General features: G+C 44.9%; 2 protein-coding genes across 2 annotated transcripts in view; both read left to right on the plus strand.

Annotated features, from left to right (window-relative positions):
- Positions 1-22,460: 22,460 nt before the first annotated feature.
- LOC127347598 (BTB/POZ and MATH domain-containing protein 6-like) lies at positions 22,461-23,045 on the plus strand. Its single transcript, XM_051373764.1, has one exon. It carries the CDS (start codon positions 22,461-22,463, stop codon positions 23,043-23,045), a length of 585 nt encoding a protein of 194 aa, XP_051229724.1.
- An 88-nt stretch (positions 23,046-23,133) lies between these two features.
- Positions 23,134-27,769, plus strand: part of LOC127347596 (BTB/POZ and MATH domain-containing protein 1-like) — a 61,391-nt gene continuing 56,755 nt past the window's right edge. The window contains exon 1 of the mRNA XM_051373763.1: positions 23,134-23,312. Within this exon, the coding sequence (XP_051229723.1) occupies positions 23,134-23,312 (179 nt within the window). The remainder of the gene's footprint in view (positions 23,313-27,769) is intronic.

Genomic DNA, 27,769 nt, shown 5'->3' on the forward strand with positions numbered 1-27,769 from the left:
GCTTTTTATGCAGTAGTGGTAAACATAGTACTTTGCAAGTAATTTGGTAAAAATACTCTGTAAGAGCAAACTTTAAACCCCAAGTTTTGTGTGTTTGATGACAACACTTGAGTAATCTCGCCATGTGCCATGAGTATCATTGTTAGATTTGCAAGAGCACGGTGACCTCGCCGGACACGTCAAGATCGGAAGACTGAAGCATAGTTGATAGGTTTTCTGGTTTTGTGTGTGTTTAGCGAGGTAACATGGTTGGAGAGAAAAGGAAGAAAACCAGTTTTAGCCAGGCCGGTACTACCAGTACCTGTAGCGGTAGTACCGCTACCCCTATAGGTACCGCCCACGGTACCGCTCTGAGTTCTGAGCTGAAATTGTCCCACAGAACGAGTTGCGGTACCTCTGCAGTACCTGGAGCAGTAGTACCGCTCACGAGCGCTAGTACGGCTCACGGTACCGCCTAGGTACCGTAAACTAGTTACGGATGTACCGCCCTGGTACCGCTTTGAGTCTAGTAAGGTTTGGACCATGTTGCGGTACCTCGAGCGGTAGTACCGCTCTGTGTCCTTTGACCAGATCTGGGGAAATTCGAACTCAGAGCGGTAGTACCGCTTCCCAGAAGCGGTAGTACCGCTTAGGCAAAAACTGGACATAACAGTTGGATTTGGAGGAGCCTATTTAAGGGCTCCTTCTTCCCCAACACGTTTTTATCTCTTCCCCCTCTCTCTCCTCCATTGTTGCTGAGCTTAATCCTTGAGGATCTCCTTCACCATCCAACCAATCTTGCCCAAACTTTGAGGATTGGTGGAGGAGACCCCGATCTATAGTTCTACCAAGAGAGATTTCACCAATACTAGCTATTCCTTAGTGGATCTTGGTGGTAGGGTTCCTTTAGTGGAGCATTGGAGAAGAGTTCCTTGGTGGAGCATTGGAAGGGTTCCTTGGTGGAGCATTGGAAGGGTTCCTTGGTGGGGCATTGGAAGGGTTCCTTTGGTGGAGCATTGGAAGAGTTCCTTGGTGGGGCATTGGAAGGGTTCCTATGGTGGAGCATTGGAGATGTGCAGCTATGGAGTCTAGCTTGGTGATGTACTAGCTCCATAGGGTGTTGGGAGCATCCTTGTGTGTGGAGCTCGCCCCAACCTTGTGAAGGAATCACCGCCTCGACCGGTGCCTTAGTGGAAGAGGGAGAGCACCTTTGTGGAGCTCTCTCGAGGAAGAAGGTGAGGCCTTCCTTTGCAGTGTGGCTGTCTAGTCTCTTGTGTTAGACTAGCACCTCCTCAACGCAGACGTACTTCCTATTGTGGAAGGAACTGCGGGAAACAAACCTCGACTCGCCTCGCGCCCCCGGTTGTCTCGCCCCTTACTCTTGTTATCTTGTTGTTTCCTTTACTTGTTGCACTTGTCCGATAATCATTGTAGGATCACCCCTATTGCTAAAGTTCTCACCTTCACCTTCTGTTGCATAAACATTGAAAAAGGCTAAAACTTGCCGTAGCGCCATTCACCCCCCCTCTTGTTCGCTACGATCCATTCAAGTGGTATCAGAGCAAGGTTTTCTTGCTCGGGCTTTACCGCCTAAGAAAAGGCCGAACAAGAGGCGGATAAGAATGGGTCACCTTCCCTTGTGCCACCCGCTCCATCATCGCCCATCGATTCCACGACGGCTACGTTGGATGACCTCAAGAAATTGGAGTCATCCATCGTTGCCCAAATGAAGGCGATGATGATGGAGTTGGTTGTACAAAAACCAAACCCTTCACCAAAAGCAAGTGCCGAGGATCCCCCACCAAAATCTAACCCCCTTCCTCTTGTTGATTTTTTCGCGCAAGCGACAAAAGATCCACAAAAGGAAGGGCTTGGGGAGACCGGCACTTCAACAAAAGGGAAGGATGATGAGACACCGGTTGCGGAACGTCTAGGGGGTTATCATGCGGTGCCACCACCAAATGATTACACCATAAACGTTCCAATACCTATGCCGCATATCTTGTCGCATGGTTCACCACCGTTACTTGAGTCAAACAACTTTGAGAATTGGCAATTCTTAATGCGTTCTCATGTGCGCAGCGCTTCTACTGAGCTTTGGTGTATCATCGAGGAGGGCTATTCACCACGAGATCCAAAGAACTTCACAAGAAGAGATGTGGTGGATAACCAACTCAACGCCACCGCCATCAACATGATTCACATGGCCATCACGCCCAAGGACCGTGCTCATATCCGCTCGCTCAAGACTGCCAAGGAAGCATGGGATAAACTTGAGAAGCTCTTCCTCGGAAATGCAAGCATCCAAAGCTCTCGTTTTGATGAAGTGAACAACATGGCCGACAACTTCGTCATGATTGAAGGAGAGTCCCCCGAAGAAATGTATCGGCGCCTCATCGCTCTTGCCGTACAAATGCAAGATCTTGGAGCAACATTCGTGGATGACCATTGGATCAAGCGCAAGTTCTACAACGCTCTCCTCCCTTATGAGGAAGTGAAGTTGACGGCCATCCGCCAAAACGCCTCCTTCCGTGCTATGACATCCGATGAAGTCCTTAGCAAAGTCATCGCTTTGGACATTTCCAAGAAGAATGCGGAGGATCTTGTTGCTCGCGCCCACAACTCTCGCAAGCCCAACCTTGCATTGAAGATGAAGGTACATGAAGCTAGTGAAAGTGATGAGGATCCCGTTGAGTGGGGACCGGATGATCTCAAGGTCAACTATAATGAGCACATGTCTCTTGCCGCTAAGAAATTTTGGGATGGAAACATGTCCCGAAGCACAAGACCAAGAAGATCACGTGACTCTCCAAGAAGTTTCTCCAAGAGCCCAAGGGAGGGGCCAAGGGGAAGAACATGCTACAAATTTTTTTTTGAAAGAGAACTGTGAGGCAAAGCCTCACAGCAAATTATTTATTAAAAACAAAGCACAGCAAAGTTACATATGTACAGACAAGAAAAACATAAAAGAAACTAAGGTAGAGAATCAATCCAAGCCTGAAGTTGAGCAACCTCCTTTTTCTTGACCCTATGCTTATGCAGATACAAACCATTAATGAATTCCCTCTTCCATGATCTAAAGGATGGCCTTTGCTGCTGAAAAATCTTGCCATTCCTTTGATTCCAAATATACCAGGTTGCCAAAATGACCACCTCTGTGAAAAAAGGTTTTCCAAACTCTTTCCTTGCATGTATAAATTTATCCTCAATGGTTACCCCCATGGACCAATCAATCTGTAAATAAGCCCATATCCTCATGCTGAACACACAATCAAAAAATAGATGAATTCTGTCCTCATACGTGTGTGAATGGCCAAGAACACAATGATGATCTGAAGTGACATTCCAGTGTCTCCTTATCAACATATCTTTTGTATTGAGGCGATCACTCATTAACAGCCAGGCAAACACCTTAAGCTTCTGTATACACTTACTGTTCCAAATCCAATGATACACCTTATCACAGGTGACATTACTGAAGATATGACGATAAAAGCGTTGAGCAGTATAGTTGCCGTCCTTCCAATTAGTTCTCCATTCATCTTTCCCATTAGGCTGTAAAACCACATCCTGAATCAAGTTTTGCAACTCTAACAATTCCATGGCTTCCTGACTGGACAGAGGTCTTTCAAACATATCATTAATATCAGGGGTTAAAAGTGCCTCCTTGACAGAAAGAGTCTGATTTAAAGAGAAAGAATAGAGCCTGGGAAACTTCTCTTGAGGACAAATACCATTCCACTTATCTGCCCAGAATAAAGCTGTGCTCCCATCCTTGATAGTGACTGATGTGACAGATCTATAAAGGTCAGATAATTTCATCACATCCCTCCACCAAAAAGACCCACAAAGCTTAGAAGCATGAGGCACCCCTTCTGGATAGTAATTCCAAACCAACTGCACCCAAGGCAAATCAGCACGATTAAAAAACTTATGCAAGTGCTTCAACAAGAGTGCCTCATTTTGCAACTTAAAGTCCAAAACCCCCAAGCCTCCACTCTGTTTCGGTTTGCAAATCATATTCCAGGAAGCCAAAGACTGATTAGTGGTACACTCCCCCTTTTTCTTTCTCCACAAACACTACCTAATAATCCTGTTAAGTTGCTTGATAATGCCAATAGGTATGCTCAAGGTACATAGGAAAAAAATAGGCATCGAGCTTAGGCAAGACTGTATCAACTGAAGCCTCCCCCCATAAGCTAGCAAAGAACAGCTTGCTGTCAACCTCCTCTCCATTCGATCAACCATAGGTAACAAATCCTGCATGGAGGGCCTAGTAGTCCCCAAAGGCAACCCCAAATAAGTGAATGGCATGACCCCAACCTCACAACCAAAGTCCCTGGCTAAAACTGCCACCTCCTCATCAGATAAGTTCAAGGGTAACATGCATGATTTATGGAAGTTTACTTTCAAACCAGTTGAAGAGCTGAAATCCTGTAAGGCTCCCTTGAGAACAGACAACTGAACACTGTCAGCAGGAACTATCAACAAGGTGTCATCTGCATACTGAATAATTGGGAAGTCTGGATCACCAGTATGAATGGGTAATGAAATCAGACCTCTTTGTAGTAAATCATTCACTACAGACTGCAACAAATCTGCCCCAAGAACAAAAAGCAAAGGAGAAAGAGGATCACCCTGCCTTACCCCCCTCTTGCATTTAAATTGTTTGCCAGGAACCCCATTGATCAAAACTGAAGAAATTCCAGACTCAAGAATCATTTTTACCCATGCAATCCATTCCTTACTGAAACCCTTCTTCCTTAGAATCTCATAAATCACCTCATGCTCAATTGTGTCAAAGGCCTTTTCAAAATCAAGTTTCAAAATTACCACTGGTTTCTTGGAAGCCTTACACTGATGTATATATTCAAAAGTCCAAGCTAGACAGTCATGAATTGTCCTGCTTTTAATAAACCCATACTGGTTCTTATGTATACATTGCATGATAACCTTCTGAAATCTATCTGCCGCCATTTTTGTTAAAAACTTAAGACAACAATTTGTCAAAGAGATTGGTCTATAGTCATTAATACTTTCTGCCTGCTTCTTAGGGATTAAAGAAATGTATGAAGTATTAATATGCTCAAGATTAATAGTGCCCTTGCAAAACTCCATAGCCAGATTATAAAAATCATGTTTGATAATATGCCAGCATTTCTTCATAAATAAACCATTGAAACCATCAGGTCCAGGGGCCTTATCAACTGGCATTACTTTAACAACTTTGTCCATTTCTTCTGTAGTGAAAGGCACTGCTAGGTCATCCAAACCATCCACTCGTTTCAGAAGAGCATTTAAATCAAATTTCATTTCAATACCTTGAGAAGATCCCATCCGAGATTTATAGCAGTTCCAAGAGATACCTGCCATCTCATCATGATTACTAACTTGCCTCCCATCCTCAGACCTCAAAGATGCAATATTATTTCTCCTATACCTTTCTGTTGCCATTGCATGGAAATATTTTGTATTTTCCTCCCCTTGCTTTATCCATCGAATGGTGCACCTCTTTTTCCAGTATCTGTATTGAGCATGCAACAATTTATCCTGGTGTTGTTTGACCAACTTTCTGAAATTTTCCTCAGGCAAAAATAGATTCCTGTATTCCTCCAAGTTATCAAAGAACAGAATAACCAAATTACACTTAGCAATTAAATCCTTTAGCCTGGACAAACTAGTTTTCCACTTCTTGAGGCTAGCTCTCAGCCCCTTCAATTTCTTAACAAGCAATGCCGCTGCATTAGTTGCTACATACTCCTTCTGCCATGCACTAGAGACACACTCCAAAAACCCAGGCTGCTCTGGCCAAAAATTCTCAAAACGAAACAGTCTGACCTTAGGAATGGAGGTTTGAATAGTTACATTACATGGGACGTGATCCGAAGTTGTTTTTGCAAGAGGATGAACCAAAGTATTGGGATATGAATCTGTCCAATTTACAGACGTGAAAAACCAATCTAACTGCTCCAATAGTGGCTCCTTTTGCATATTAGACCAAGTGAATGATCTGCCTTTAAGTGGTAATTCAATTAAACCCAAGTGATTTATTATCTCATTGAAAAGAAAAATGTCATTAATGTCTCCTCCCGGCTTATTTCTGTTATCTTGTGAACGAATAAAATTGAAATCACCCATGAACAACCAATCTTCATCATCAGGAACATTCAAGTTATATAGCCACTGCACAAAATTATCTCTGTCCTCCCCCTGACACGGACCATAAATATTGACAAGTGTCCATTGCTGATTGGAATGGACCGAGGTGAATTTAATTATTATACCAAATTTCTGCAGATCAATTAGCGTCCCAGTGAACATAGCCGAACTCCAAACCACGACCATCCCCCCCGACGCTCCCACAGACGGTGAACAAACAAAATTATCAAAACGTCGCGGACAAAAACCCCTTATAAATTTGCGATCAAAGGACTCTTTCTTTGTCTCTTGCAGGCATAAAATAGCACAATTACTCTCCTCCATTTTTTCCCTGACTTTTAACTGTTTAGCCTCAGCATTTATTCCCCTAATATTCCAACCCAAGACTGACCAAAAGCGACAATTCATTAAGCAACATAGATCATGAATCCCAACAGTGAATCAGCGTAGCCAACCCACATTACACACTGAACCAAAAGCATCATAGCAACGTTTAAGTGACAGGTTCCACCAAAATAAACATGAACAGCTAGACCCACTTCCAAAATCATATCACTGCACCCAATAGAACCATTGCACCCTTGAAAATGTAGTTGATCACTAATCATCAGATTTACTGGGCGAGGCATCACCATCCTGCGGCTTTGCTGTAAGCTTCGCCACCGTCAGCTCTTCAGGGTCCATCTGCAGTAATTCTCCAATATGTTGCATCACAGGAATTGAAATCATCACGCCAGTCTCACCCGTCTTCTTGCCAGATGACTGCGATCCCTCCGAATTCCTACCCACAGATGCCGCAACAATAGATGATGACTCCACTTTCCTTGTACGCTTCTTCGGTCTTGGCTGCAGATCCTTGATCGGCGTCGCTCTGAAGCCCTTGCCCGAAGAAACACTGCGAGTCACACGATGAAAGGCTGGATCAATGAGCATCACCGTCTTTCGCTTCCGAACTGTCACCTTGACAGCAGGCGGCACAGAAAATGAACCAAGACAGAAAGTGGACATAGACTTTGCAGCATCAGGTGAACTTTCCTCTGTAGAAGGAACAGAAACACCACTCGAGATATCCTGGAGCTCCTTGTCCTGACCAACTCGCTCTTCAGAGACATTAGTAAGAAACTCTCCCTGCGCTTTGAAACAGAAATCCCCTGGAACAGCTCTCGGCTTAATCGTGAAGAAAATTCTCTTATCGCTAGCAGGCCCAGAAGCAAGAGAACTGCCAATCTGAAATGCCATTTCCCATGTTCTCTTGACATATCAAAAAGACGACATTTGCATGGACAGAGGGATAGTCTTGGCATATAATTCAGGTAAGTAGGTTAGCATCAACTTATACCACATCATATGAGGCGGCAGAATCGGACGAAGCTCCACTCGCCCTACTTGCAGAACATTAAAGTTTCCTGGACCCTGCAAAGCACCCTCCATATTCACTGAACCAGACGAGTTATCAGAGAGATCCATCACCATAGACAGCTGATTTTCCACCATGTGATTCTCATTTGCTTGCATAGGCTCCTCTAGCGGTACTTCTGGCTGCTCCTCGACAGCATCCCAGCCAATTTCAGGGTACTGTGGCCCCACAAACATGTTCAAATTCGGCTGCAGATTGCCTGGCATCGGATGAGGGTTACCATCAGGCGGCATGGGGTCCTCATCAGCAGGCAACTGTTCAGCAAAGTCTGCAGACAAAATGAAGATAGGCGCAGTCCACGACTCCCTCACACCTCCTACCGTGGAGAACTTTCCAAACACAACATCCCTGGGCACTAGAGCTGGAGAGGCAAACGAGGCATAAACTAAGATTCTTTCCTTGATAGGATCATCACGATTCCAGTGGTGAAATTTTCCAAAAGTAGCCACAGCAGAGGATATGTCAAAGTCATTTCTATAATCTGGAGGCGTGCCTAAAATCATCAGCCATCCTCTACGGAAACCCAAAGCAGCCCTATGATTCTGTGGAGCATCATCAGCTCGAATAAAGCGAACGAAGCGATTAAGAAGTTGATAATGGCCGTGCTGAACCAGAGCATTAACCGCATTGGGACTACTGAGTTGAAAGAGGCCGGCTCCAAATAGACTTGGTTGATTATCCAAGACATTACGGTTCAGAGGACCAATGAGAAGATTAAGCACCTGTTGCCTCCAGAATAGTTCATCAGCTGGCGGCGGAGCTGGCTCGACGACGGCGATGCAGAAATCTTGATGCTGCTCCAGAGGGTCATGCAGCGCATTGTAGTAGGTCCGCGGCAACCTCGTTGGCCCACCATCGATGACCTGGTGACCCCAGGGCAACCAAGGAGTAGGATCCACCTCAAACACCGCCATTGCAGCAGATGAATCTAGGTTTGGAGTAAAATGAGGCGACGGCAAAACGACAGCCGGAGGTGCCGAGGAAAGAGGAATATTGCCAGGCGAAGCCGAAACGGCAGGGGTTTGTCTAGGCGCTTCCCCTTTCGGTAATGGGCCAGATCCCTTAGGAACCCATTTTTGGGCCTTTGACTTCTTTTGATAATTAAGACACTGCTTTTTAATGTGCCCATAACTGTAGCAGGCCCGACAACGAATATCATTCTTGCAATCACGTACCAGATGTTTCATGCTAAGACAACGACCACACTTCCATACCTGAAAAGCCATGTCATCTATCAATTTAGCAAAATCCTCATCATGCACTTCAGTCGATGGTGATTCACTATGAGGATTGACAGTAGGATTAGCAGCCTGGACTTCAGTGTCTCGTTCTGCTGTAGGTACAATCTTCACAGGCACAGGCTTCTGGTAACCCTTGCATGCAGAATAGGAGAGTTCATCAGCAAATGCCAGCTGCCGCTTAGGAGCATTGGAATTCTGGACCGCCGACTTTGGCTTAGAGCTACTCATAGCAGAGAGACCTAGCTGCACCACCCTCTTGGAAGGGCTCACTAGTGTCCATTCAGATTGGCACTCCTTCTGCCAAAAATAGAATTCTCTAACCCAGTTTGGCCCTCCACGGCCCCATAAATGAAAATAGCACTTGAACTGTTGGCACCGATATTGTTTGAGTTTGAGAATATGAAAAGCAACCTCCTTAGATGCAACAGCAAAAGAGAAAACCCTGTCCCGCAAGGAAGAAACCAAGAGCTCACCACAGAAACCACCAAGGGAAGCTTCCAAAGCCAAAGCCACCAAATCCTCATCCATACGAAAATTTGCCCTTGCAAAAGAAACTACCATCATAAAATGACCTGTGTTTCTGGAAGGGTGGACAGTTGAATGAAACTTATGTTGCACATCCTTAGAGAAGTTTCTGCCGTGTGAAAAATCAAGACCCAACTTTAGCGATGCATAAACAGAGGATGAACTCTCAACTTCATGAACAGATTTGTCCTCCTGTTGATGTGCTTCTGAGCTAGCTGAGCTAGCCAACTGATTAACCATGGGTGGATTACTTGTATCACATTCTTGAGCAAAGGAGGAGCACTTAATCACATGTGAGGCCATTGTAGGTGTTTCATGTGAAGCCATCTTAGGCTTAGGATAGGCCAGAGGCAGACCCATGCGAACCACATGCTTAGGGAAATGCAGCTTGGCCCCAACACTAAAGGAATCTTTCTTCTCCTTGGTTCTGACCCCAATTGTACCACCTTTTGCATCACGCAACATTAAGATATCCTCATAAAGGTTTAGGGTGCCATCATACGCCTTCATTCTTGCACGATCCAAATCACGCTGTGTGGAGTAAGTGATCTTCCATGACTTGATCAGGTGCGGGTACATGCATGAATCATAAGACAACCTTGGATCCCGCGACTCAGATCCATTTAAATCCAGGTCAGGAGAGAGAATACAGCTAACCACCTTGGCTTGATAGGATGAGAAATAGATCACCGATCCAATTGTAACTGATTCATTATCCGTTAAAAACTTGCCAATGATCGGAACCCCAGATGCAGAAACGAGAGTGATCCAATCTTTCAAAATCCAGAGATGCAATTCCCCCATGAAAACCTCAGGATCCGAAGGTCCCGGATCGGAGGTTTTGGAAAACTTGACTCTCCATTTCCATGACGGAGAGGCCATGGGGAGATCAGAGAGAGGGGAGAGAACGATGTTACCTGAGAGAGGGCAAGGTGCCGGAGAGAATGATCGGAGCAGATGGGCTCGATCACGACTAACCAGGAAGATCGCCGGTGCTAGGGTTTAGCGAGCGTCGTCGCCATCATTAGTCCTGGTAGGTTTTTATCGCCATCAGGGCAGAGTCATCTTAATTAGAACATGCTACAATTGCGGCGACAAGAATCATTTTGTCACGGATTGTATGTTTGAGAGAAGAGAAGATCATGGTGGAAGGCTTATCCGCAAGGATAAGTTCAAGTCACTCTCCAAAGGATCCTCCAAGTTCTCCCCAAGGTCCGATGATGACAAGGTCCCTCCAACAAGAAGCCTAGAGCCTTCATCATTCGTGAAGAGTACTCCTCCGACGAGGATGAAGAACATGAGGACAAGCGCTCCAACAAGGAAGGAGAGGGAGTGGCCGCCATCGCCTTTTCCACTCCCTCTATCTCCCTCTTCGACTCTCCTAATGAGAACCTCATCACCAACAATGCTCGTTGCCTTATGGCAAAGGTATCTACGGAGGTAAAATCCCCTTCCAAACCATCATCTTTGACTAATGCTAGATATATTGATGATGCCACTAGTCTCACCGTCAAACGTGAGATTATGGGTTTGGATTCTTTGGATTCTTTTCTCACTAACATGAAAGGGGATACCAAGACTCATGTTGGGGATCTCTTAGCCCAACTTGGTGCGGCACAAGATCTTATTGAGGAGAGGGAGAAGTTGGAAAGGGAAGCAGCAAATGAGATTGCCTCCCTCAAAGAGGAGCTTGATGATGAACGAAATCTTCGCATGTCTCTTGAAGCTAGCGTCATCGTCCTTCAAGACACCAAAGAAGCTATTGTCTCTCAACTCACCAAGGATCGAGGCCATGCTCTTGAGATGATTGGTGAGCTCAAAAAGAAGATGCTCTCTCTTGAGGAAGCCAACAAAGAAAAAGATGATGAAGACCTCAATCCTTGTCATGATGAGCTTGTTGATCAAGTTACTTCCTTGAGGAGGCACAATGCTCTTATGTTGGAAGTCAATTGCTCTTCAAGAAGAAACCTTGGATGAATATTACCGCTTGTTCAAAGAGAAGACCTCATGTTGCAACCATGAAGAAGAAATTGCCGCTCTTGAGATCACCAAGGCCAAGCTATTGAGTTTGAGTAGCAAGCAAGAAGAGTCTTTGGTGGAATGTCTCCGCATGAGCAAGGAGAAGGACACATGTTGTGATCATGAGGAGGAAATTGCCGCCTTGAAGAGAAGGGAAGCCAAGCTCATGGAGGTTAACTCCATGCAAGAAGAAGCTTTGAAGGAGTACTTTCCTTTGAGCAAGGACCGTGCATGTTGCACTCATGAAAGTGACATTGCCAAGATGGAGAATGACAAGCACATGCTCATGAAGATGAACGCTCTCCAAGAAGAAGCTTTGATGGAACACTTCCAGGTGAACAAGGCAAAGGAAGTCCAAGTGTTTGATATTTGCCATCCTCACCCGGAGCATGAAGATGAAGTCAATCGCTTGAAGGCCAAAGTTGATAGACTCCAAGTTCAAGCCAAGTACTTGGAAGGAATCATTGAAGCTAAAGATGGAGCCAAAGAGGGCTCGAGCAATGAAGGAGGAGTGGCTACCAAGCCAAAGAGGAAGAGGAAGAAGAGGACCAAGAAGAAGAACAAGGAGAACATGGAGACCAACCTTGAAGAGAGCAATGCTAGCTCAAGAAGGGATGGAGTACCCAACTCCGCCTCGACGGGTTTCGCCGGCTCTAACAACCCTTCTAATGTTCTTTTTGTTGATTACTATGGACATATTCGTGCTCGCTTTATTGGTCCTCAAAAGGACAATGTTGATTGGACTATTTGGGTTCCCAAACCCCTTGTTACTAACATGCTAGGACCCATTGAAGAAAAATGGGTACCTAAATCCAAGACTTGATTCCTTGTAGGACTATGCTTCCGGTGGCGCTAAATGGGTGGTTGATAGTGGAGCCACAAGTCATATGACCGGAAGCAAGGATATTGTTGTCGACCTCGAGCCTTCTCTCTCTACCGTATCATAAGGCGATAACACGTGCTCTAAGGTATTGGGTCTTGGCAAGGTGGTGGTAACACCCGACATCTCACTTGTGAATGTCCTCCTTGTCGAGACCCTTGGTTACAACTTACTCTCCGTTCATCAAATTGCTCGTATGGGTCTATGCACATTCTTTGATGAACATATGGTGGTCCTCTTGTGGAGCAAGACACTCAATACAGATTGAGCATCTACATAATTTTTTTGTTCTCCTCAAGGTGGTGGTAACACCCGACATCTCACTTGTGAATGTCCTCCTTGTCGAGACCCTTGGTTACAACTTACTCTCCGTTCATCAAATTGCTCGTATGGGTCTATCCACATTCTTTGATGAACATATGGTGGTCCTCTTGTGGAGCAAGACACTCAATGTAGCTTGAGGGTGATCACTGAACCCGTACAAGCTCGGGCAAACTCCCAAGTATCAATCTTGAGGCAACTCCACAACACGGAGACTCTCAAGTACAAGGCCACAAGAGGCTACAACACGCCACACCGGCAAAGACTCCAACGCGCCAGAACTGGCTCCAAAACCACAAAGGCTAACACACTCCACAAAGGCAACAACGCCACAAAGGCTACCACGCCACAAAGACGACAAAGCCACAAAGGCTACAAGGCCACAAAGGCTGTAACACCACAAAGGTAACAAGGCCATGAAGGCAAGAACACCACTAAGGTCAAACACGCCCTCTACGAGACCGAAACCCCGGAGAGAACCCAAACCGATGCACCTAATGCAATGGCTAAGAACACCACTAAGATGCCTAAGTTCTTCTCTTCCAAATTCCAACAAAGCTACAAAAGCTATTGGGGGAATAAGGGAGGAAGAACAAAATAGAGGAGGAACACCAAATTACTCCAAGATCTAGATCTAGCAAGATCCCCTCACTTGGAGAGGGATTCAATTGGTGAAGCTCTAGATCTAGATCTCCTCTCTCCTTTCTCCCAAAAATATGCAAGGGATAGTGGGGGGATTAAGAGGAGGATCAAACACTTCAAGGTCAACAATGGAGGTGAGAGAATGGAGGGGAAGAAGTAGTTGGATCGGAGGTGGAAGAGGGGTATAAATAGGGGGGCCAAAATACATATAGTTGTTAGGGCTGGAAAAACAGTCAGATTCGCCCGAGCGCTACTACCGCTTGTCAAAGCGGTACCACCGCTCGCGCGCAAACTGAGCAGAAAACAGACGAAAATCGGCCCAAAACCGGTAGTACCGCTCCGCGGAGCGGTACTACCACTTGTGCTAAATCTGGAGCAAAATCGGATGCAAAGAGAGAGAGGACAGCAGGGGTAGGCAGCAGCGAAGCAGCGCAGCAGAGCAGGTGGGGCCGCAGAGCATGCACAGCAGCAGGCAGCGCAGCGTGCGGCGCGACAGCAGCAGCCAGCAGCTGAAACGCGTGCGTGTGTGAAAGGGCGTGTGCGCGGGAGCAGCGCCAGCGCGCGCAGCGATCGAGGGGAGCAGCGGGTCAACGCCCAGGCTCTCCCGATCGAGGCTTGGCGTGGAGCGATTGGCAGCGAGCGCGGGGCAGGGCCCAGGCGAGCGAGCGTGGCGCGCGGGAGCTGGGCCGGTCGGCCAGCGGCGGCCCAAGACGGAGAAAAAGAAAAAAAAAGAAAAACGGAGGTGGGCCGGTGGTACCGGCCCGGTACCAGCCTGGTACCGTAATGGTTACGGTACTACCGGCCTGGTACTGGCCCGGTACAGCTCCGGGTCCAGTAACGCTGGGAGGGCTGTCTGGTACTGGGCCGGAAGCCCAAGCGGTACTACCGCTCCTTTTTTTCTTTTTCTTTTTCCTGCAAAACGGGAAATGCGATAACTCGGGCTAGGAAACTCCAAATGCGGTGAAACCAATTTTACCGGAAAGAGGACGACGGGAGCTATCACTACACAAGGTGAAAACATGGAAGAGTGAGTGATGATTTTCTCATGGTCATAGAGGTGTAACCTCACAATATGGCATATCGGGAAAATCATCACCCTCGCAGATGCAACATGCGATGCATCTGGAATCCGTTTCCGATGAGCTAGAGCTTGTCATGAGAATGAACACAAGCTCTAACCCATCTCATGGATAAGAACCAAGAACAACCAAGAAACACGATGCAATACATGCAAGGTTTGAGCTCTCTCCGATGATGCGACTTACTATCCTATTGAGCGCAAACCTTATCCTTGCGCGTTCCTCGAGTCGACAAGCTCCGTCTTCATCTTCTTCATCCTTGTACATGCCACCTTCTTCTCCCAACATACACGCCACCATCTTCATCCATCTTCTATGCACGCCACCGTCTTCATCCATCTTCTATGTCGTCTTCGTCTCTCTTCATCTTCTACACCGTCTTCATCTCTCTTCGACACCTTCTTCATCGGTCTTCTTCATTGTCCTCGATCTTCTCCATCTTGCAACCTTGAGACCAACACATGGCTATGGACACGACCTAAGATAGATTCTCAATACAACCGTTAGTCCATAGGGATTGTCATCAATTACCAAAACCACACATGGGGGCTCCATGTTCTTTCACTCTCTTTGTTTACTTCCGCACTAAAATGTGCGAATTAGAGAATTTATGTGCATGCACAAGCCTCTAAGAAGTTTGAAGCAAGACACTGAATACACTAGCACCGATTGTGCAACAGATTTAATCAAAACTTACTTTCCACCCGATAAGAGAAGATTCTCCATCCATCCTCTGTTAACATTGGAGGCGCCAAATCGATCTACCGAGGACAAACAATCACAGCAAAATAACACCAAGATTTGATAACGCAGTTCGACGAAAGCCTACATCCGTGGGGCTAAAAACCGTCGACGACAAGCCCGGGGCGCCGGACCATCCCCAAAAACAATCATGTGTCTAACCTACAACTTGTGTTTAGTTTATTTTGGCTACCCTTGATGTATTTATATATTATGCCAGGTTACAGAGTTTGACTCCAACACGTAACCTTCCAGATAATTGCAAGTTCAATTGTAGCACTACTCATACACATATTTAACATATATCTCAACATCCTCTAACTTTATTCCAGATTATGTCCTTTACAAACTTGGAAGCCCCATTTTGAGAAGTTCCAACATAAGATGGTATCCCTAAGTACTTTTCCTCGAGTGACTCATTTGAAAGTTGAAACATTCATAATATTTTCAACTTCATGTCTCGTAGTTTCACGCTAGCGTTTATAATTACTAAAAAAACATATGACTTTGATAAATTAATAGCTTACTACAAGCCTTAAAATAGTTATCCAAAACACAGTGGATATATATCTCCCTTGCTCCATCACCTTTAGCCTTGACGAACAAAAGTTTGACTCTAGCAGGCTTACAACTGCCGGACTAACACGAAGAGAAGCAAGATCGTTGGGCTGAGAATGAAGGGCCTGTAAGGTAGTAGTCGAGACGATCGGGGGTGATCTATCGACTGAAAGATCCCTAAAAAAAGCCTCCCAAAAACGATTCAGATTAACGCTGATCAAATGGGCTTAAATGCCATTGATTGTTTCCATGTTTACCGTGATTTAGTTGGAACCTACCATAGGTGTATATCGCACACAACAATTATCCAGATTAACGTGATGTGTAGTACTGGTACAGTTGCAGAACATGATCGAGAAAACACATTTTACAATGGCGGCCAATCTGTTTTAAATAGCTGGCTATATGTGGTGACCCGGCATACCACTGCATGGTGTAGTATGCAAGTCTGATATAACACCAATCAAACACCGTTCCACTAGTATTATATCGCTTAGAGTGGTACAACAGAAACATATGCGGGTCCAAGGTATGTCTATAGAATTACAACATTGACTCTATTACATAAGATCAGCACTGCCTCCTACTTTACAATGAGGTAAATCTGCAAATAAACTCCAGAAGAACGACTCGTAGTCTAATTCTATCACGAACTCTATTTGTAGAGTATTTGACTAGCTATAGAGGCTAAGAATAGATTCTAGCTAAGTAGGAGCTAGGTTGAGGAAGCTAGTTCCTTTCTACTGCTAATCTAGGTTTTCTCCTTGTTGGATGACGTATCTGACTCCGCTGATAGGGTCCTGTCTCGTGAAGTAGTTGTTGGCTCCTTGGCCTTCGAGTTGCACTGTAGATCCTCCTTCGATGCTTCCATATCTAAGCAGGGGATTTAAGAGTGGGATGAGTACGAGCGTACTCAACAAGTTCATTATAGGAAAGAGGTGTTTAATGCACTAGCTACAGCATTAGACCAAAAAGTCTAATACCAATGCAAGTTTTCATAACCATTTCTTCAAAAGGTTGCTTTTATTCAGAAGAACTATGTCCGTCAGCCTTCACCGGTTTACTAGAACTTCATGGAGCTCCTTTCCGGCCGCGTTCGCAGTTCCATATCCCGGAACAGGGAGTGACAGGTCACGATTCATTACACTCTGCAGAGGTGTGTTGCTTTACCCATAAGAGATCTTAACCTTGGTGCCAACCGGGCATACACCCCGTCCACACTTCCTTTGGTGTGAGGCCCGGTATAAGGTCATAGCCAATCATATTCCTCCGCTACCTCATACACCCACCCTTTGCTGCAAACTCCGACCCTGGGTCCTCGCCGGTCCCATTATTCCCACTTACGGGTGGACCCCGACCACGACAACAGTTCAGGTCTCTACCATGAACTCCTTCGCCGGCAGCTGCAACCCATCATAGACCGCAATTACCGTGGGGACTTCATCGGGACCCCCACCCTACCACTTGTCCTCTCTTGGATCAAGGGTACCACTTGTCCTCTCTTGGATCAAGGGTCTACGGTAAAGCGCATCCGTTGATGTACAAGAGGTGGAAATACAATTGACTATTCCGTCCCACTCCAGATCTTATGGTTAACACGGGTATTACGGCACAAGAATCACTGGACGACATTTGTTGTTTAATCCTAGATGGATATAAACCCTTGCAATGGAACCTCCACCATATCAACACAATCCATGGTTCCATTGCCCACCACATAGTCATATTCATAGTTATGAAAATAGTGGTTTTGGTTTTTATGCAATAGTGATAATCATAGTACTTTGCAAGTAATTTGATAAAGATACTCAAATGACATGAGCAAGTGATGAACTTGCCTTTCTTGACTGCAAGATTATGCAGGCAAGGTATTCGATACGCAATAACTCCAAATTCTGAAATAGCATCATCGTCCGGTAAGGACGATGTTTAAAAGATTGGCAAGGATGCAATAATGCATAAGTATGAGATGCAATCGCTCTAAGCGTGAACTAACCCCGATGATTTAGGATTAGTGAGTGGTAATGATCAGTTCAGGGTGTGTTGCACTTTTAGAGTGATTCACAAACAAGGTTCTTATTAGGGTCTTGTTGTATTAGAATCATGAGCAAGTGGTAACATGCATAGTAACAATCATACACACCTAAGGAATGGTAGTTGTATAATAAGTAAAGAGCAGTTGTCAATTTTAAGTCCTATAGTGCATGGTTAATGATTACTTATTATATAATTTAAAAGAATAACTTTTGAAGAACATGTTCTTTAATAAAGAACAAGTATGATAGTTAGGTTGGGGAATTCTATGGTTGACTATGGTTCCAAGTAGCTTCTGGAATAAGGATTAGATGAATCACAACAATGTTGGATTCATCGACACCTAGGTTTTGTAAGGTTGAGTTAAGCCTAGGCATCCTAAGAAATTATTTATACATGGTTACTATCAAGGTTGGTTCATCTTGCTGGTGCTAGGTAGCTAGGGTTGATAGGTCCTGTTAGGTAGGGTTGATGAATACTCTCTATTTACTTCAAAAGAATAACTTTTGAAGAACATACTTCTTAAGTAATAAGAAGTATTGCAATTAGGGTTGAGGTTGTCTAGGGTTTGATATTGGATCTACTAAGTAAGGAATGGTGGTTTCCTAAATATGATGATTAATAATTATCTCATACTAGCAGGGTTTAGTGGAACAGGGTTATGTAGTGCAAAATAGTAGGTATGGTTGCTATTAGGGTTCCTCACCATGGTGTGATGCTAAGTAAGGATGATTAAAGGTTGATGTCTCAGAAGATAGGAACTAGGGTTGGTCCTGTTTGATCAGCTAGGCATGAACACATGTAATACCAATGTATTAGAGATGGGTCTCTATTATTTTATGAAGACTTGGCAATTGTTTAATTGATACTATGGAGCTATGAAATCAAAGTATCATGATCACATGCTCTAACCTAGGGTTTAGGTTTAGAAACAGATTAAGGTTCACATGAAATAGTGGACCTAGGATTTCTAAATGAATTAGGGTATTTTGGGTTCCTCATAAAATGATGAAACTACTACTTTATGTATAATGGAACTAGGGTTTCCTAATCTACCATAAAGTTCTTAAGGTAATAACTTTATTTTAAAGTTGAAGTTATTAATAACTTTGAAATAAAAATAATATTAGATTGGGGCTTTTTATTATTTTTAATGGATTAATAATTAAGGTAATTATTAATCAGGGTTTTAATCCTTCTAAAAAGGATTTATCAATTTAACAAATAAAGAAAATTAGTTTTAATATTTTCTTGATTTATTTACTGGTTTTTATTTAACTTGGAAAGTTTTTCTAATTGTTGAATTTTAATTGCATTTAGAATTAAAAGAAAAGGTTTAATTTGATGTGTTAGAGCGATTTAGAAAAAATGTACATACTATTGGATTATTTGATTGGTTATTAGAATTTAACCCAATGGGCCTAGTAGTATCACACACGGACACAGGGTTGGGTTTACGCACATGTACACGTATACGTACATGTACACGACCAGCACAACTCACTTCGTCAAGTCTCTCGCATCTCTCGTTTTTCTCTCGTACCTGGACCGGATGCGAACCAATCTCAATTCCTCTCTCGCTCGCAACCACACCTGGCGATGCGCTGCTGCCGCCGCGCCGCCGGCCGTCGCCCCGGCCGTCACCAGCCGCTTCCGGCGCCGCCACATGTCGTCGAGGCTCAGTCGTCCTCTCCTTTACCGAACCCCCACCGGCCCCCCTCTCTTCTCTCAAGTGCGCAGGTCCCGAGCCCTCCATGGCCTGGCCGCGCCGCCGCTTTTCCCCGGCCGCTCCCGGCCCTCTCCGGTGCCAGCGATCTAGGGCTTTGCTCCGCCTCGCCTCTCTCTACTGCCTCCCCTGTTCGATTTGATCCTCGCGGTCAAAATCACCCGCCCCCAACTCAGGAAGCCTAGCTCACCGTTGATGGTTTTGGCCGTCGCTTGCCTTGGCGGGCACCGCTGTTTATCGGCGTGGCCTTGCCACCCTTTTTCCCCGCCAACACCCTCAGGCTTGACGCCGCCCCTACTCCGGCCGGTTCTGGTCACTACGGCCTTGCCGCGCACCTGCCCGAGCTCAGGCTGCTTCGCCTCCGCTGGTTTCCTATCGCCGCCACGCACACACACACGCTCGCCTCAACTACTGATATTCGACGCTGGCTGGATGGCATTCTCTGCAACCCCGGCGTCATCGACCTGCTGCTATTGTGTTTCTGTACTGGTATATGTGAGGGTTTGTGGCAGTAGAAATGGCATGGTGGTGGTGTACTAGTGCGGTGATGGTTTGCTGGTGGTGGTGGTGTGTTGTTGCCACTGCATCCCTGACTTTGACACCGGCGGGACGGTGCTGCCGGCGCAACCTCGGCGTCGGCTCCTACATCTCTTCTCTGGAATGCAATGTGAGCTAATTCCCCTTCTTGACTCTGCATATGATCATGCATGGGTGGCTTGTGCTTGTGTAAATTGCTCCATTTTGGATGATGTAGACATCCTAAGCATGTGTGGCTTCTGTCTAATTATTTCTGGTTAAATATGATTGGGCTTAATTGATAGCTTGTTGTGGCTAGATGCCTTGTTGGTGGCTTATTGATTACTTTGAATCATTCTGAGTCTGCCAAGCTTGATAGATGTGCATTTGTGCTACATATTCAGTGATGCTATTTTATATCTCTGAATTGGTATTGCTCCCTATCACTGGTGATATGATTTTGTAGGTGTCCAATTTGACAGTGAATATATGACAGTGATGATTCCAAGTTGAATTAACTAGGAAAATGATTTGATTTCATTTGATTTGAATTGCAAGTGTGGTTACTGACTGTCAGTGGTTAATTTGAATGATTTCTGGCTATGCAAGCGAGGAAAATAGGTCTATGTACTTGTGTTAAACTACTTGGTGGCTTCTGCTGCTTTTAGATCTGCTGCTGTGATGCCTCCCTAGTGGAGTGTACATAGCAGTAGATTTAAACAGTATGATCTGCTGCTATTTGTCCCTGCCAATTTTCTGTGATCTAATATTGATAAGAACAGATGCTTTTGCTAGATCTCTTGACCCTGCATGTGTATATTTCTGATGGTCTTGCTGTGGAATTCAAAAGCTTCAATGATCATGTGACCGTCTTGTGTGTGGAATATCCTATATGTGTATGTGGTGGTGCAAAGCAATTGCTTGGCCAACTCCCATGACAAGGTTTACCTACTGGCTTCTCTCTTTTGGATAGTAACTCATAAGAACAGATATTATCTTGATTTGGTTGCCTTGCCAATGATGCAAAGACTGAGGCACAATATTGGATAAGAACAAATACTATGACTTCGCTTTTAATTCTCTGTGATGACTTAGCATAGCACTACTATGCATATCTGAGAGAAAATCCATCTCTCCATCCTCCTAGATGAAAATCTAGTTGAATGGTGGTTTGATGGAGTGTGGTATATTCTTCTCTTTATTTCCCCTGATCCTAGTTGTGCAAGCTAGTATGCTAAGATGCTTATGTTAAATCATTGGATTAACCTGTTGTAGCAAAGTGATATAGTTGGTGTTGATAATCTTGATCGACTGCCTGTTTGACTGCACCTCCTCCTAGCTCCTGATCTGCTTGTTCCAGGCTCTTTCCAGCTTCTTGATCTAGATTGGCTTGTTGACGATGATCTTGCTAATCTTCTGGTTTGTTGGATCTTCGCCACCTCGACTTGAGCCTGCTCCTCCTGATCTTGATACTTGCTCTGATTTGGATTGGTGATACTACTATTTTCCTGATTCATTTCATGATGGTTGCTGGAGGTTTGGATGGAGAAAAGTTGATGTTCTTGGGCTACCCTTATCCTGTTGATGGACATGATCAGAGTGTGGTTCATAGGCAGCTACAAGTAACATGCCTTTATACCCGGCCCCTTGTTGTCCTTGGTCGACAGCAAGACATGCATGCAATGTGTAAGCTGTGTGCTTGTATGGCTGCTGGATATGACCGTGTGCATCTCCCCTTATAGATCAGCTCGGCAGATGAAAATATCTGCCTTCTCCATCTCTCTTTATTTTTAACATAGCCACTTGGCATTACTTCTCTGTTGGGTTTTTCTTTGGTTGTTTTGTAGGTACAAGACAAAAGAAGAATAGAAGATATTTAGATAGGTTTAGCTTAGTTTTCCTTTCTGTATTTTATTCTTGTAATATTTGTAAGTTGTATTAATATTGGATATTGTAATAACTTTGTAAATGTGTATTCAATTAATAGAATGTAATTTCCCTATTCTTAATTCAACATAGTTTGAATTATATTTGGAAAGTTATAATCTGAATTCAAATTTAAATTCAAATACTTATTTGAATTTTCTTTTATATTTTATTGTAGATGATTGTTTGGAACCCCAATTCCAATTATTGTTTGCATAGTTGTCACTTATATTTGAGTCAAGTTTCACTTGCCTTTCTCACAAGTTCTGAAATCAACAAAGGTCATGTCAAAGTTTATCGCACTCATGACGATGACCTTAGTCAATTCCCATCAACACAAGCGAAACCTTGATCTCTTTGTGTTTTAAATTAAAGCGCGAAAATTCCCTGGATTTTCTATGCATGAATGCAATGCACACATCTGTGTTCCTGTATTTTTGTAACCCCAATACCTGGGATATTACACTATAGCCCGGCTATAGCCTTTCCTGCATGATGCGGCTAACTGCTATAGTCCGACTAAATATGCCAAAGTCCTTAAATAGCGGCTATAGTCATGCTATAGCCGGGCTATAGCTGTTTTGGAAAACCGCGGCGATAGCCTATAGCCGGCTATTTAAAACCAATGTGTCACAATGTATGGCGGACTCTGTGTTCTAGCTTTAGCTTTGTGATCTTCTTTGTACGTCATGGCGTTATGTCACGTCCACCGTCTCCTTCTTCCGTCGGTGGCGACATCAGTCACGCCGCCGCCGATAGGCCAACGCCACAGTGGACCGCCTCCCAATTGGTGTGGAGCGGCAAGCCCTCGATCATCTGCTTCATCGCCGAGGTCAGTGAGTACAATCGCCTACACATCAGCGAGTTCGATGAAGGGGGTTGCAACTGGTGCGCGAAGATCTACCCCGACGGCTGCAAGGGTTCGTCCGATGCCGGCTGGGTCTCCGTCTTCCTGCAGCTTCACCGTGGAAGTGGCATCGAGGACGAGGCCACCATGGCGCAGTTCAGCGTCAGCTTGCTCGACCAGGACGGGGAGCCGGTGCCGTCCTACAGAAGAAACAGCTCCACGATCCGCCGCCTCGGTTCCAAAGACCAATATGGGTATCGCTGGTTTATCGCGGGCCAAGACTTGAAGAGATACCTAAGAGATGATTGTTTCAGGGTCAGGTGCGAAGTCATCGTCAACAATATCTACGGGAAGCCCATGGTCGCTCCACGGCCTGTCGTGGTGCCGCCATCCGACCTGCAACGGCAGCTCCTCTCCCTCCTGAGGAGCCAATGAGAAGGGGACGTGACGTTCGAGGTCGGCGGCGAGCTCTTCTCGGCTCACAGGTACATGCTCGCTACTCGTTCCTCGGTCTTCACTCTTCATGGCGCAGCTCTTCGGTCCTATGCCGGAGAATGCCGCGGCGCACCTGCGGATCGACGACATGGAGCCGAGGGTCTTCCAGGCCATGCTAGAGTTCATCTACACTGACTCGTGGCCTGAGTTAGTAGACGCAGACGAGGCGGTGGAGATGACGCAGCACCTGCTCTTGGCAGCGGACAGGTATGGCCTCGAAAGGCTAAAGTTGATCTGCGAGGACATGTTGTGTGATAGGATTGACCCTGACGCTAGCCGAGCAGCATGGCTGCCGGGTGCTCAAGGTGTAGGATAACGTTGCATAGAAAACAAAAATTTTCCTACCGCGAACACGCAATCCAAGCCAAGATGCAATCTAGAAGACGGTAGCAACGAGGGGATTATTGAGTCTCACCCTTGAAGAGATTCCAAAGCCTACAAGATGAGGCTCTTGTTGCTGCGGTAGACGTTCACTTGCCGCTTGCAAAAGCGCGTAGAAGATCTTGATCACGGCGCCACGAACGGGCAGCACCTCCGTACTCGGTCACACGTTCGGTTGTTGATGAAGACGACGTCCACCTCCCGTTCCAGCGGGCAGCGGAAGTAGTAGCTCCTCTTGAATCCGACAGCACGATGGCGTGGTGTCGGTGGCGGTGGAGAACTCCGGCGGAGCTTCGCTAAGCGTGCGGGAGCTATGGAGGAGAGAGGGGCGGCTAGGGTTTGGGAGAGGGGGGCGCCGGCCTCAAGGGGTGCGGCCACCTTGGTGGTTGTTGGGGTGGCCGGCCCCCTCCCCTTGGCCCTCATTATATAGGTGGAAGCCCCAAGGGTTGGACTACAAGTCTCCGAATAAGACCCGAACCCAAAACCTTCCATGTGATAGGGAAACCTACCCAAGGTGGGAATCCCACTTGGGGTGGGATTCCCCCCTTCCATGTGGGGGGGTGGCCGGCCCCCATAGGGGGAGTCCACTTGGGACTCCTCCCCCTCTAGGGTTGGCCGGCCATGGAGATGGAGTCCCTCCGGGACTCCATCTTCCTTGGTGGTTTCTTCCGGACTTTTCTAGAACCTTCTAGAACCTTCCATAGAACCTTCCGGATCATTTTAAATCACATAAAATGACTTCCTATATATGAATCTTATTCTCCGGACCATTCCGGAACTCCTCGTGATGTCCGGGATCTCATCCGGGACTCCGAACAAATATTCGAACTCCATTCCATATTCAAGTTCTACCATTTCAACATCCAACTTTAAGTGTGTCACCCTACGATTCGCGAACTATGCGGACATGGTTGAGTACTCACTCCGACCAATAACCAATAGCGGGATCTGGAGATCCATAATGGCTCCCACATATTCAACGATGACTTTAGTGATCGAATGAACCATTCACATACGATACCAATTCCCTTTGTCACGCGATATTTTACTTGTCCGAGGTTTGATCATCGGTATCACTTCATACCTTGTTCAACCTCGTCTCCTGACAAGTACTCTTTACTCGTACCGTGGTATGTGGTCTCTTATGAACTTATTCATATGCTTGCAAGACATTAGACGACATTCCACCGAGAGGGCCCAGAGTATATCTATCCTTCATCGGGATGGACAAATCCCACTGTTGATCCATATGCCTCAACTCATACTTTCCGGATACTTAATCCCACCTTTATAACCACCCATTTACGCAGTGGCATTTGGTGTAATCAAAGTACCTTTCCGGTATAAGTGATTTACATGATCTCATGGTCATAAGGACTAGGTAACTATGTATCGAAAGCTTATAGCAAATAACTTCATGACGTGATCTTATGCTACGCTTAATTGGGTGTGTCCATTACATCATTCATACAATGACATAACCTTGTTATTAATAACCCAATGTTCATGATTATGAAACTAATCATCCATTAATCAACAAGCTAGTTAAGAGGCATACTAGGGCCTATTTGTTGTCTACATATCACACATGTACTAATGTTTCGGTTAATACAATTATAGCATGACATATAAACATTTATCATAAACATAAAGATATATAATAATAACCACTTTATTATTGCCTCTAGGGCATATCTCCTCCAGTGTCCCACTTGCACTAGAGTCAATAATCTAGATTACATTGTAATATACCTAACACCCATGGCATTCTGGTGTTGGTCATGCTTTGCCCTAGGGAGAGCTTTAGTCAACGGATCTGCTATATTCAGATCAGTGTGTACTTTGCAAATCTTTACTTCTCCATCTTCGATGTACTCGCGAATCGAGTGGTAACGCAGCTTGATATGCTTCAGCCTCTTGTGTGACCTTGGCTCTTGTGCATTGGCGATGGCACCCATGTTATCACAGTAGATGATTAATGGGTCCAATGCACTAGGAACCACACCGAGCTCTACAATGAACCTCTTCATCCATACCGCTTCTGATGAAGCCTCTGAAGCCGCTATGTACTCTGATTCTGTTGAAGACTTCGCCACCGTGCACTTCTTCGAGCTTGCCCAGCTTAGTGCAACACCATTCAATATAAACACGTACCAAGACTGTGACTTAGAGTCATCAGGATCAGTGTTCCAACTTGCATCGGTGTAACCACTTACAACGAGCTCTTGGTCACCTCCATAACAAAGAAACATATCCTTAGTTCTTTTCAAGTACTTCAGGATATTCTTGACCGTTGTCCAGTGTTCCATTCCTGGATCACTTTGATATCTGCTAGTCAAACTAACAGCATGTGCTATATCCGGTCTAGTACATAGCATGGCATACATGATAGATCCCATCGCGAGGCATAGGGGATATTACTCATCCTTTCTCTTTCTTCTGTCGTAGCCGGTCCTTGAGTCTTACTCAAGACCTTGCCTGGTAACATAGGTAAGAACCCTTTCTTACTTTCGTCCATTCTAAACTTCTTTAGAATCTTGTCCAGATATGTACTCTGTGATAGCCCTATTAGGCGTCTTGATCTATCTCTATAAATCTTGATGCCTAATATATACGATGCTTCACCAAGGTCTTTCATTGAAAAACTATTATTCAAATAACCTTTTACACTGCTTAATAGTTCTATATCATTCCCAATCAATAATATGTCATCTACATATAATATCAGGAATGCTACAGAGCTCCCACTCACTTTCTTGTAAATACAGGCCTCTCCATGACACTGTATAAACCCGAAGTCTTTGATCACCTTATCAAAGCGTCGGTTCCAACTTCTTGATGCTTGCTTCAGTCCATAGATTGAACGCTGAAGTTTGCATACTTTGTCAGCATTTTTAGGATCGACAAAACCTTTGGGTTGTACCATATACAACTCTTCCTCAATGTCTCCATTAAGGAACGCCGTTTTGACATCCATCTGCCAAATCTCATAATCGAAAAATGCAGCTATTGCTAACAAAATCCTCACAGATTTTAGCTTCGCTACAGGTGAGAAAGTCTCATCGTAGTCAACTCCTTGAATTTGTCGGAAACCCTTTGCGACAAGTCGAGCTTTATAGACAGTAATATTACCATCAGCATCTGTTTTTCTCTTGAAGATCCATTTATTCTCGATAGCCTTTCGGCTATCAGGTAAGTCTACCAAAGTCCATACTTTGTTATCATACATGGATCCCATTTCGGATTTCATGGCTTCTTGCCATTTGTTGGAATCTGGGCTCATCATCGCTTCTTCATACGTCGCAGGGTCCTCATCATTGTTATCCACAATCATGACATTTAGACAAGGATCATACCAATCAGGAGTGGCACGTTCCCTTGTCGATCTGCGAGGTTCAGTAGTTTCCTCGTTCGAAGTTTCATGATCATTATCATTAGCTTCCTCTGTTGCCGGTGTAGGCGGTACAGTACAACTTCCGCATCGCACTACTCTGATCAACGAGTATAGATTCATCAATCTCATCGAGTTCTACTTTTCTTCCAGTCACTTCTTTAGTGAGAAATTCTTTCTCAAGAAAGGTTCCATTCTTAGCAACAAAGATTTTGCCTTCGGATTTGTGATAGAAAGTGTACCCTATAGTTTCCTTAGGGTATCCTATGAAGACGCATTTCTCCACTTTGGGTTCTAGCTTGTCCGGTTGTAACTTCTTTACATAGGCTTCGCAACCCCAAACTTTCCGGAACGATAGCTTAGGTTTCTTATTAAACCATAATTCATATGGTGTCGTTTCTACGGATTTTGATGGTGCTCTATTTAAAGTGAATGCGGTTGTCTCTAATGCATAACTCCAAAATGATAACGGCAAATCAGTAAGAGACATCATAGAACGAACCATATCTAAGAGAGTTCGATTACAACGTTCGGACACACCGTTTCGTTGTGGTGTTCCCGGCGGTGTCAATTGTGAAAGTATTCCGCATTTCTTTAAATGTATGCCAAACTCATAACTCAGATATTCACCTCCACGATCAGATCGTAGAAATTTAATCTTCTTGTTATGTTGATTTTCTACTTCACTTTGGAATTCCTTAAACTTCTCGAAAGTTTCGGATTTATGTTTCATGAAATAGATATACCCATATCTACTCAGATCATCTGTGAAGGTTAGAACATAAAGATAACCACCGCGCGATGCTACGCTCATTGGTCCGCACACATCGGTATGTATGATTTCCAATAAGTCAGTAGCTCGCTCCATCATACCAGAAAATGGAGTCTTAGT

Source organism: Lolium perenne, chromosome 4, assembly GCF_019359855.2.
Source record: "Lolium perenne isolate Kyuss_39 chromosome 4, Kyuss_2.0, whole genome shotgun sequence".
Taxonomy (NCBI): Eukaryota; Viridiplantae; Streptophyta; class Magnoliopsida; order Poales; family Poaceae; genus Lolium; species Lolium perenne.